Below are 12,742 nucleotides of genomic sequence, written 5' to 3'. Positions count from 1 at the left end.
TGTAAGTTATAGATAAATGAGGGGTTACTTTTAATTTTTTCCTTCAGTTATCAAATACTGGTTTTTCCTGCTGTGGTCGAGTTACTGTACTAAAGATTAAGGGACAAACCTCAATTTGAGTCCCTGTTCTGAGAGTCCTTGGGAGAGTTAGTTAATCCTAAAATTGAAATACTATTACTCAGATGGCAGTTGTGAGGCCGGAGGAGATAGAGAATGTATATATATTATACATCAAGTGAGCATTTAACAAGTGTTAGTTCTTCTGTCATGCTCAGCTCTTTTTCCTTTTCTCTTAAGACTTGATCCCTCTTCTTAAAGTAGGCAGGGAGGAAACCTGTATTTTTTGAGACTGAAATATGGACCAGGCTTTGTACTAGGCACTTCAATTCTTTTAGTCCTTACATCAGCCTTGTGGGATAGATGATGATATTATGTCCATTTTACAGATGAAGAAATAATAACTCAGGGAAATTAAAGAACTACCCCAAACTCAAACATAATAAATGACTGAGCTGGGATTCCGATCAGATCTGTCTTGCTTGCAAATCTGTGCTCTTTCCACAGCTCCAGTATTCTTTTCAGTCTTCATGCAGCTACTTCAGGGGCCTCCTCTGTTTGTGGGCTGTTGACTCTGCCTCCTTACTCCCTTTTACCCTAGGAAATCTGCTTTTATTTAGACATACAAAGCTTGCTCACAAATTTTTAATAGTGTTTTGTTGCTTAAAAAACTTGGACTCCACTGCACTATATCATGACATCTCAAGGGACATATAACCTAGTAGAAATTATAAATTTATAAAAACACTCATAATAAAAGGTAGTACGTGATGAGTGTCAAGACTGAGGTGCAAATCAGGTTTTGTTGGGTGTTTATTGGGGACGTGTGGTGTGGGAACAGGTAGGAATGGCGAAGCTGTTGGAGATGGTGGCATTTGAGATTCATGCTAAAGGAAGGGTGAACTGGGAGGGAGTGGGCAGGAATAGAGAGCAAAGGTGAGAGAGCACATGCTAGGGGAAAAGGAGAGGCAGGTAGTGAAGCTGGAAATAATTATTCTTTTGCGTACAAGATGGTGTCTTTTTAGATAGTGAAATAAAAACCCAGATTTTGGATCTATGATGCAGCATTAACATAAATGAAAATAGTTAATCTCAGTATAGTGGTGTTTTACTTTAAAAAAGTATGGTGTCTGTGATAGATAATAATTTGGGGGGGGAATGCAAGTATATAAGGTGATTAAGATGTATCCACTGTTTCAATATGGGGAGTAATTACTGCATATCCTATTGTTCTTTTAGTGTGTGAAATTAACAATATTCCTGTTTTAGAGAAACAAGGAAAAGTACCAGGAGGTTACCTGAGGGGAAAGGATATAATATGCCTGATTTAAGCACATTAGTTGTTCTACCATATTTATGTAAAGGAAAGATTACTTTATATATTTGCATTTTAAGCCCACTGGTGTATTTTTTCTCTTAGTGTTAAGGAGGGAAGTCATAATGCTCTGCGCATCATCCCCTTATGCTTCATTCCTTGTAAACTGTCAGCACTTGCAGTTTTAAATCTTGGAAATTGTGTTGAGGCCAAGGTTTTCAAACTCAGAATAGTAAATCAGTCAATCAGTCTTTGTATGTAACAAATCTTGGCAACACCTACCCTTTAATATTGTCCAGGATGTTATTATTTATAGTTCTATTTTGGGAAGGGAACTCAGTCACTCACTGGACTTCATTATTATAAAGAAAGGTCTTGTTTGAACAGGTGTTTATTAGTTGGCACAATTCTCTTGGCTTTCCTGGAGCAGTTTGGTTTCATGAATAAAGCTGCTTATTATAATAGACACATAGCTCATGAAGGGATCCATTTTTCTGGCTTTATCAGCTATCCCAAAAGATAGCCACATGACTTTTCCCTTGTTTTGACTAAATATTTTAGCTAAATATTTTCTCTAAACAAAAGAAAATTCAAATATATAACGTAGAAGAGTTTCTCAGTCAAATTTAATATAGTGGGTTTTTTTTTCATTTTTGATGTAGGAAAAATTTCATTCAACGAGTTTGGATTGTAAATTGAATTATTCTTCTAAAAAATTACATTAATATTCCTAGTTAGAGTATACCTAAATTAGTAAGTGCACCAGTTTTTGCTGTTTTTCCACCAGAAACTAATTTAATATTTTAACTTTTTTTTTTAGAACTTTTGTTTTCCATTTTTATCTAGTCTGTTGACAACACGTTTTAAAACAGTTCTGTTTTCCTATTAACCTGGCAAGCACTTTGAATTATTTCAGTGGTAGAATGGATTTGCCAACCATACTATCCTGAACACTTGTGAATGAGTTTCATATGTTGTCTAAAGTAGAACAGAGCTGGCGGCTAGCCCATTGGAAAACTGAACCTATGACCTTTGCTTCTTTAAGTTCTCTATGATAATCAGCTGAGTAGTAAGCCACAAAAGTTGGCTAAATCAATCTCATTGGCATATTTGGGAATATTACTTTTGATTGAGCTGTGCAAGGTGATGAGTATACAAATTCTTAGGAAAAAATAGAATTATTGGGTAGGAGCATGTAAAATAGCTGATGTGACTAATAATGAAATACATTATTTAACATTTCTTAATGCACTTATATTGTGCTCCACTTAACCTGTGTTTTTCATTTTGGAAACAAATGCAGCAACAACAAGAATAACGGCTAAAATGTGTGTTCATTTAAGCTGCCTTGGTCTGGTACCTTGTGATACTGCTATTCAGTTAAGAACTTTTAAAAAATATTAAATATGGAAGCTAATACTTAGCTTTGGTGTATCCATTCACTAGACTGTTTTATGTTACTTTTGTTTCTTTAACAATTTGTTTCAGGTGGAGTTTATCCAGAAATTTTCCCCAAAAGAAGCAGAAAATCTGCTTCTGTGGCAATATATTTCCTTTCAGGCATTACCTGCTGAGCTTAGGAAACAAACTGCACTTGAGGTCAGCAGATCAGGCACTGCACAGTGCAGGAAGTGGCTAAGCAGCAGTCGCACGTTGGGAGAACTTGAGTCTCTGGTAAGATAATTTTGATGGCCTTGATTCATTCAGTAGCTGTTTATTAAGCTCAGTTACTGGGGATGTATTGTTAAAAAGACAGACAGTTTGTGCCCTCAGGTTAGAATCTAGCAAGAGGTTCAGATTTCTACATTGCACAAGTCTTTGAGAAACTACTATTATCTTGATTGATGTAAATGTTAGGGGGGGAGAGTGTCCGTAGCTCAAGACACACTGGAACAACATGAAACACATTATGAAATACTTTATTTGTAGTATTTTTGCTGACATATCTCTGGATTAGGCAGACATGATTCTTCTATTTGATGTACAACCCTCATTTTACGCAAACCTCTTCAGAGCTTTTATGTACCTTTCTATTTAGAATGCTCCCTCTTAAAATAATGGAATAAAAAAGAAATTCATCTGTAAGTAAAGAAAAATACAGTTTAAAAAACTGAATATAGTACATGTAGTTAAGTGTTTATTTGCTCATTCTTTGATTCATTCATTCATATTTTGAATGCTCATATGTGTCAAGCTCTGTTTTAGGCATTGGAGATATATCAGGGAACAAAACAAACAAAAATTCCTGCTCTCATGGACTTACATTCTAGCTTAGCTGTGGACAGAGAAGTAATAAATATATATATTCATAATATATATTATATATCGGTTTGTGATAAGTAGAGAAGAATCAAGCAAGGATGAAGACAGGGCATTCAAGGGGATGAGGACCTATTTGCAGTTTTAAATTATGAGTTCAGGGTTTTCTCAGGACTTATATTTCTATAATGAGTGTAAATGTTCTGATACTCTGTTACATAATGGCACTTGACCATAATCATCAAGATAATTTAAAACATTTACATACATTGAAAGGGAATATAAAATTTTATGTGCCTTTATTTTCGGAAAAGTATTAATTACCTAGTTAGGAGTAGGTGAACTTGTTCAGATGTTGCAGTTATTGTGCACAGATCTCTATAGTAAAGACAAAAAGTCTTTTGTATTAGATAAAATAAAAGCACCTATTTTCTAAAATTCAGCAGATTTTTGCTCTATGACCAAAACTTTAGTTCAGCAGGTCACTTAACATGCTTATTTGTAAAAGGAAATAAGTAACTCATAAATTAAAAGCTGTATGGTAATTACATAAAATTAAGTGTGGCTGTTTGACGTATAATGGATGAAAGGCAAGGTTACTGATTGTTACCACGCCCAAACCAACCCCATTCCTGGCCAGAGAGAGATGTGATATATAGATAAGAGCGAATCCAGGGAAAATTGTCTTTAGTTTCAAATTCTAGATAGTGTACTTAGGTACTATATTTGTTTATTGAATGCAGTGTTGCTGAAAAATTTTAAAGTTTATAGAACAGCAGCAACAATAATCTGGTAACTTTAAAAGACTGCTAAGTACATAATGTAAAAATATAAAATTTTTAGTTGACGAAGATTATAAATTAGCTTGACCGTACTGGCCATTTGTATCAAACCTATTTATTAAAATGATGGTGTTTACATTTTGTTAAATTTTCAACCTAAAAGGAAAAGAAGTTTCTTTATTTAGAAAAATGAAGCAAATGTTTCTGTGTATAAGGAAAATTAGTTTTAGCAAAATATACATGTATTAAAGAAATCGCTGAAGAGATGGTTTTGGGTCTTAGAAATGTAATTCTACATGGGTTTTTATGAAGAGTTGTAAGTAACTGAAAACCTCCAGGTAATTGGGTTCCAGCTCCTTTAGACTGGTATCTAAACTCAGGTCCTTTCCCTGTCTCTCCCCTTTAGAACACAGTGCTCTCTGCTTTGCTTGCTGTATGTAATTCTGCTAGTGAAGCTCTGGATATGGGACAGCAAACTGCAGTTAAGGAAGTTGGGAGTCAGCTTTGGGCTCTTTTAAACATTAAACTGGTAAGGAAAGCAACTAATCATTTCCCTGAAAAACAAATAAAATTTTGAAAAAAGAATAATACTGAAATTTCCCTGTAGAGTAAAATGTATGTAATTTATTTATTTATTTTTTGCGGTACGCAGGCCTCTCACTGTTGTGGCCTCTCTCGTTGCGGAGCACAGGCTCCGGACGCGCAGGCTTAGCGGCCATGACTCACGGGCCCATGTGGGACCTTCCCGGACCGGGGCACGAACCCGTGTCCCCTGCATCGGTAGGCAGACTCCCAACCACTGCGCCACCAGGGAAGCCCTGTATGTAATTTCTTTAGGTTCTTGGTAGAACTTGTGATTAGAACTTAAAATACCTACTAGTACTCTTTCAGCCAGTTGTATTTAAGAGTGTGATAGGGCTTTCCTGGTGGCGCAGGGGTTGAGAGTCCGCCTGCCGATGCAGGGGACATGGGTTCGTGCCCCGATCCGGGAAGATCCCACATGCCGCGAAGCGGCTGGGCCCGTGAGCCATGGCTGCTGAGCCTGCGCGTCCGGAGCCTGTGCTACACAACGGGAGAGGCCACGAAAGTAAGAGGCCCGCGCACCGCGATGAGGAGTGGCCCCCACTTGCTGCAACTGGAGAAAAAGCCCTCGCACAGAAACGAAGACCCAACACAGACAAAAATAAATATTTTTTTTTTAAAAAAGAAAGAAGTGTGATAGAATTATATTAGCAAAACTAGCACCTACTGAAGTGAAAGTGATGTTCTAGCTAACTATTTTCAAGACCAGTTTGATCCTATTTTTTTAAAAAATCTCTTCTATTGTTTTCTTCTGTCTTTGGTTGGTATAGCTTTTTTGTTATTCCAGGGTCTTTTTATAAAATCTTTTGGGCAATGGAGAGTGATGTGGCTTAAAGGTGGAAGGGGCAAGTAAATGGATGTGGCTAATTGGTATTACTCTTTTCCAGAAAAGCCAGAAAGCCAAGTGACGATCAGGCTAGAATTAGAATGATGTATGTTCCACAGATCATTGTAGTTTAGAAATCATATTTAGTTAAATATCTAAATATGACATTTAAGTTGAAATAAATGTGTGACCTCTGGTTGTCCCGGTCAATGGAAGCTGCAGGCAACATTCACACTTGGGAAATAATAGAAATGGTTTTGTAGATGATGTCTTATCATTGAAGTTTATGTCTAAGGTCAGATTTCACTACTGCAGCATTTTGACTTCAATAAGTACTTTCCTCTCATCCTTAAAAATCATTCAATAAATATTCACTGAGGACCTCTCTTGGTGATATAGCTTACAATATCATGATAGAAACAATTATGGAGAGGAGAAATGGAATTTTAAGAAGACTAAGGAATAAGCAAGCTTTTTCAGTGACAGATAAAAGTAATTAGATCCCCATCTGAGTTAAATCTTGGTTTGAAACATGGTTCTGCTTTTTCCTAGCTCTGTGATCTAGAGCAAATTATTTAACCTTTCTGCCCCTTTTTCTTATTAAAGTGATAATACCTATCTCACAGTTATAAGGGATAAGTGAGGTAATAAAGTGCTTAGCATATATAATAAATGCAAATGTTGCTATTCTCATGTAATTGAAAATTTTCACCAAAATTATTTTGTGCTTATTTAAGGTAACAGGTCAACCTTATGTTCAACAGACACTCTGCCTTTTACTTCCACTGCTGGGATTTTTCATTCAAACTCTAGATCCTCAGCTGATAAGTCAGGTAAGAATAGTGAGCAAGTTATCTGTTCTTCTCTATCTCCTTGATGCTGAGTAGTCAGACCTTTTTCATTGTTGCTGCTAACTGCTCAGGAAAAATCCCTGAGGTTAGGAGTCATAGTTTACGTGTGAACCCTGCATTCATAGCATTTTCAAAGGCATGCCAGCAGCTGTGGGAGTGTGGAATATAACCACCATGGACTTAAGGATAATCCTCATTGTTTCTCTGAAGAAATAAAATGACTAAGGAGGAGCGCTACTGAATTTTCTCTCTGGCCCCCAGCTTGCGTGGCAGAACAGGGGTCACTGTGGGATCCGTGTGGTGTTGCCTCAGGTATGCCTCGCTTTTGGAGGTTCTAAGCGATGGAGAGAGGGAAAAACGGAGAAGGCCTTCATCTTACCTGAAGTGATTTGAGGCTTTGGAATGAGTCCATACTGGACAGACTTGATCCCCAAATACAGAAGTGGCTTAAGCTTACAGTCACTTAAGAAACAAAAGCTGTCCCAAGGTAAAGCTAACCTTTCCTATTTAGGAGGATGACAGAAGAAGTAATACCCTGTCACAGCATATTGCAGAGTGAGACTAGCAACACTTCGCTTTTAGTAACTCTGGTTTCTGGTTGTGCACATGAAGAACTTAGCATTAACAAGTATTTACTAATTAGGGATATTTTAAATTACCATTATGTGTAATTACAGGGAATGAGAATATAATAAAATAATTGACTCAAATTCTGTTGATTCTGAAGATTCTAGTTGTTTTTGAAAAATTAGTGATCGTTTTAATGTAAATAATTTTGCCTACCTTCAAAAACTCCAAATAACATTTTAAAATTTCAACATAGTTGTTCATTTAGATATTGCCTCCTTTATAGACTAGCTCAGTGCTCCTTTAAACCAAGGGTTGGCAAATTATGGCCTCCTGGCTAGATTCTGCCCTCCTGTTTTCAGCACAAGTGCTAAGGATGATTTTTACATTTTTAAAGGTTAAAAAAAATGTGTGCGTGTGTGTGTGTGTGTGTGTGTATGTATATATATGTAACAGGGAACATGTTGCCTGCAAAGCCTAAAATATTTACCATCTGGCCCTTTACAGAAAGTTGGCCAACCCATGTTTTAAATAATGAACTTCTCTCTCTAGAATTTAAAATACAAAATAATTTTTGAAGATTTAAAAGAAGAGCACTGGTATATCATTTTTCAGAAACACATGGATTTTTCATTTTTTTTACAATGGTTGGTAGGACTGATGTTGTAATGATTGACTCAGTCATTTTGTTTTATTAAAATTCCACCTGTGAAGTGTAGGCTTTGTGGAATGTTCGACTGTCCTGGGTTTGGTTTTGTTTCCCCTCCTACATACCCATCAAAATCTTAGTCATGTCTCTACAAAGCATTTGTTTTCATTTATAACTGTTTTTTGGTCTTTGTGCCCTTAGGTAATAACTTTGCAGACCTCACTACTCAAATCAGAGCCTCCTGACCATGTTCGTTTGGCAGTTCTTGATTTTCTGTCTTCCCTGGGAAAACTTTTTATACCTCAAGCCATCCAGGTAATAATACTCTCTTAATTCTTTTGTTCCCATGTTAACAAAATCTCTAAGAATTACTGATCGATTTTCAGTCTTTAATTTCTGAAATTCTGTGGATTGTTGACAAAGAAAATTGGGGGAAAAATATATTTTGTGAAGAGACGGTGACTGTCAAAATAGAACTCATTTTATTTACTTTTAGAAAAATATATGTTGACATACAAGTAATTTATAGTGTTGGCTATGGTGTGAGATTTATTCTAGTCGGGCTCTAGCACACAAAGTTCCTGAGGAAGGAAAACATATTTATGTCTTCTAGAGAGTGGTGTATAATGAGGAAATGGGGTGATTTATAAAAGTTATTCTCTTGGTTTTATATCCATGAAAGGCAGCCTGTTTGTTTAAGACGATATTTTTGAAAATGTTGCAAAGTATATATAGAGTTGACAAATGGATATTTATAAAACTGTAAAGGCCTGGCAATACACTTCTACTGAACTTTACGATATGCTTCACAGCAAAAGGAGGTCTTCCTCCTAAATTGAGTTTTTTCTTCCTTATTACTGTCTGGTCAAAACAACAATTCTAGACAGTTGACCTTTTTTTCCCACCTCCACGGGAGATATTATACTATAAAGAGTTCAGTGATGAGAACTTTTTACGTTAACTTGAGCAAAAACATGATGGACGGACATTATCTCAGTACGTGTTGATTAAAACCTTTGAAACCAAAAATTGAACTGGTTAGTTTCTAAAGGGCTGTCTTGTTCACAGGTAAACAATACCATACCATTTGTTTTCATCACGTAAGGTGTCTCATGAGATAAGTGTGTACTCGCCAGCTTCTTTTCAACTCTCTGGACAAAAGTATTCAAAGATGCTTGGATTTGAGCTATCTTCTTTTTAGCATAAAACGAATGTATTCTAAAATGCTGCTTCATTAGTGCATAACTACTGACCCTAATGGGCCCAGAACCTATGGAACAAATGTTTTATTAGCAGACATTACCTTACATATTCCCAGGAGTGAAGTTAAGGTGTGAAGAAATTTTGGGGATTCATCAGCATATGAGAGGCATTTGAAGCCACATGATGAAATTGATTCATTTATTCATTCAAGAAAAAACTTAAGTTCTTGCTATGTGTCAGGCACTATTTTAATCACTGGGGATTCAGTAATGAATGAAACTAATAAATACTGACTCTCAACTGTTGTGAGGCAACAGACTAATAAAGTGGGGATATATGTAGTGTACTAAATGGTGGCGAGTGCTACGGAGAGAAATAAAGCAGGGAAGGGGAAGAAAGAATGTGTATGTTACGGGGGCAGAGTCTTAAATCGAACTTTGTCACTGGAGTCCTCACCACGGTGACATGTGGGTAAAACCTGAAGCTGAGAGAGCAAGCCAAGCAGGTATCTGGGGAAAGCATTTCCAGAGCAGGGGAAATAGTAAATGGAAGTCCCCGAGATGGGAGCACGCCTGATAGGAGAGCTAACGCAGAGGAAGTGGGGCTTTGCAGGCTGTGGTGAGGACTTTGGTTTTTACTCTGAGGGAAACGGGAAGCTACTGGAAGGATTTGAGCAGAAGAGTGGCATGATTTAACATGTTTTAACACGTGTTCACTGGGACAGAATTGTGGAAATTTGACGACGTTAGAATAATCGGTGTACTCTGCTGAGGTTTTCCTCTATTTAATAAGGTTTGGTTTTCTTTTTAGGACAAAATTCTGCCCCACCTGTCTTCTGTTTTTGCCTTACTGCTAGCTGACAGGAATTGGCTACTAGAACAACATTCCTTGGAGGCGTTTACTCAGTTTGCTGAGGTAATTAGAAGGCCAGTCTATCACAGTGACCTCTAAAATAATTTAGTATCTCAGATATTCCAAAACATTCCAGAAACATTTATTGAGCTGCTTTTTTATCTCAGTCATAATATTTTCTGCTGGAGGATATATTACTAGTCATCTATTTTACAGGACCTAAAAATGAGGCCCAGAGAAGTGAGGTGACTTTCCTAAGGTCCTATGAGTAGTAACAATCAGAACAGGCGTTCAGACCAGGTGTACTAACTCAGACACTGTTTTGGGGTCGATTGAGAGTACATTTCATCTCCACCTATCACAGGGGCTAGAGTTTGATGAACACAGACCTGTTAGCTTGGTTCTGTAGAGAAGGCGACCCTGCCGTTGGGTTACTTTTACCCACTGTAGTGCAGCGTGCCTGTGGTCATAAGGGGGCCCAGAGATGTTGGGATGACTGGGCAGAAGTCATTACAGCTTACAGCTCCACACTTGTGCAGAATATTGTATTAATTATCCTAAGGCATCCTGAAATAACTATGAGCTTATTATCTTTTGAGTATCCTCTGGCACTGAGTATTTTCTTTTAAAATGCATTTTTAATTAAGGTAGCTCTTAAAACTCATGTACTTGTCTTTGCAAGCTGTTGAAATATATTGAAATTAGTTTTGTCAAATCTTTTAATAGGGAACAAATCATGAAGAGATAGTTCCACAATGTCTCAGTTCTGAAGAAACAAAGAAGAAAGTTGTATCTTTTCTGGAGAAGGTATTTTATTTATATAGAATCAAAATAGTAGTGGCACATACTTTTGTTCTTTATCATGTTACTTTTTTTTTCAAATTATAACCAAGTTGAATATCTTTGTTAGCTCCAGTTTTTCACAGTGCTTAACACAGTGGTGACCCGCATTATTATTAAGCAGTTGGGACCTCATTACAAGTCAGAAGTAAAACACTTTGGAGTTGCTCTGCCTGTAGTTTGGGATACTATTGCATTGATCATTCAGGCAGTGAGATGAAGAATGAGGATCCCTCACCCGTTACTCATCATAATTAGATTCACATGTAGAATCGTAGGCCTGCGAGGATCATGTTCACTCCTGTAATTTAGTCATGGCTTTTCCAAACAGTGACTTTCCAAACTGTTGAATCATATGGCTCCCATATTTGTGCATGCTTTGAAACTTATATGGAGATAGTGGTAGGATGTAAGTTAAAGGTTAATTGAAGCACTCATAGAACAGTTACACCACAAATTTAGAATGCTAGGAGAAAGTGAATTATGCTTAAGTACTTAATTTTTTAATATAGTCTCATTATTGAACTGGACTGTGTCTCTTATTATTTTTATATATGCATATATTACATATCAGCTGGATGATAAGTAAGTGTGTGCACATGTTGCTTTTAACAATTTCTCACCCTATTCAGTAAAGGCTATCAGACTATCATTTTTCTGTAGGGAAGGAGAACACTGTGGAATAATTTTACCCAAATTACACTGAGGATACATTTACAGATGACTCCAGCTTACTTCCAAATTTGCTTAGTTCACAGGCTAAACCAGAGCAGTTTAACATCCGGCACTTAAACACGCAGGCCTTTCACCTTCTGAATATCACACCATTTTAATATTGAGTAGAGAATGCTAATGTTGATGTTTGCTTGGTTTTTCATGGTCTCTGGCAGACGGGGTTTGTAGACGAAACTGCAGCTGCCAGAGTGGAACGTGTCAAACAGGAAAAAGGTACTTTCTGGGAGCCCTTTGCTAAAGTTACTGTAGAAGAAGCAAAGAAGTCATCTTTACAGGTATGGACTGCTTTTCAGTGTGGATCAAGCTTTAATAAGAAATTCTGCCTTATTACTTACTGATAAAACAGAAACTAGCATGGTTCTTGGCCTCATACTGAATATCAAAATAAATAGATCTAGACATGTAAAATTGTTTTATGGTAGCTACTCTTAAAAATCACATTTCTTCTTCCTGAAAGGTTATCAACACATAGAACAGAGGAGGGACTACAAAAAAAGTTTTAAAAATCATACAAAATATACTCTTAACATAACTGTCAATTATTTGTAGTAACCTTTGGGAAAGTTATGTCTTTATACCAGTGATGCTACAAATGCAGTAGTTTCTGAACCACAGAAGAAAACCAGTTAACTTACCTTCCAAAATGTTTACTTTGATCCTTTGCCTCATTCATCAAATCAGCCTAAGAGTTTTTGGCACTGTCTAGAAATCACATCTACCTATTAAAAGGCAGAAATCTGATACCTCTAAGGATATTGTTTTGAGCAGTAATCGTATATTTGGAACGGTAATCCATAATGGTAAATTTAAGTTACAGTTCTCATTAAAAAAAACAAACTTGTTTTTAAGACATGTTAACTTTTATGCCTTACATCTGTAAAGTTAAATATATCAGTAGTATAAATAAGCCCTCAAGAATTTATATGTTATGACCTTCCTTAGGAAGACAGGGATTATAAAAACTGTCTTGGCCCCAATCCTTCCTCCCCTTCCTGGTGCGGTGATGTTAGAAACCGTGGCAATTTACTGAACTGGCTCCGAAAGCATCATTATAAACTCAGCATTAAAAAGAAAAACAGCAGGCATTTAGAAAATTCATATTTGGAGCTTTTTTGTAAGGACAGATTATATGGCTAAAGAATACTCACTGGAAGTTACTGGACAAGGCAGCACTTCTTAGTTTCCTTCAACCTTGAGCATTAATGGTAGTAGCAGCCTGAATCC

The 12,742-nt window shown here is 36.7% G+C and overlaps 2 protein-coding genes across 9 annotated transcripts in view; one reads left to right on the top strand and one right to left on the bottom strand.

Moving 5' to 3' along the window:
* The window catches only part of SCYL3 (SCY1 like pseudokinase 3), an 82,866-nt gene that overhangs the window by 30,026 nt on the left and 40,098 nt on the right, over window positions 1-12,742 (bottom strand). For all 3 annotated transcript variants that reach the window (XR_016393163.1, XR_016393165.1, XM_089911300.1), the window contains exon 15: window positions 1-12,742. This exon is cut by the window's left edge. The gene's annotated coding sequence lies outside the window, so the exon portion shown is untranslated.
* The window catches only part of FIRRM (FIGNL1 interacting regulator of recombination and mitosis), a 46,338-nt gene that overhangs the window by 31,572 nt on the left and 2,024 nt on the right, over window positions 1-12,742 (top strand). For 5 of the 6 annotated variants that reach the window (XM_022560144.3, XM_089911277.1, XM_089911270.1 and 2 more), the window contains 7 exons: window positions 2,861-3,046; window positions 4,820-4,942; window positions 6,559-6,654; window positions 8,090-8,203; window positions 9,902-10,006; window positions 10,670-10,750; window positions 11,674-11,793. In XM_022560144.3, the coding sequence (XP_022415852.1) occupies window positions 2,861-3,046; window positions 4,820-4,942; window positions 6,559-6,654; window positions 8,090-8,203; window positions 9,902-10,006; window positions 10,670-10,750; window positions 11,674-11,793 (825 nt within the window). The remainder of the gene's footprint in view (window positions 1-2,860; window positions 3,047-4,819; window positions 4,943-6,558; window positions 6,655-8,089; window positions 8,204-9,901; window positions 10,007-10,669; window positions 10,751-11,673; window positions 11,794-12,742) is intronic. The other variant, XM_022560145.3, reaches the window with a different exon arrangement.

This window comes from Delphinapterus leucas, chromosome 1 (genome assembly GCF_059928025.1).
Source record: "Delphinapterus leucas isolate spDelLeu-1000000601 "Yukka" chromosome 1, BTC_Dleu_Yukka2, whole genome shotgun sequence".
NCBI classification, from domain to species: Eukaryota; Metazoa; Chordata; class Mammalia; order Artiodactyla; family Monodontidae; genus Delphinapterus; species Delphinapterus leucas.
Note: the sequence above shows the minus strand (reverse complement) of the source record. Positions and strands in the feature narration are given on the sequence as shown.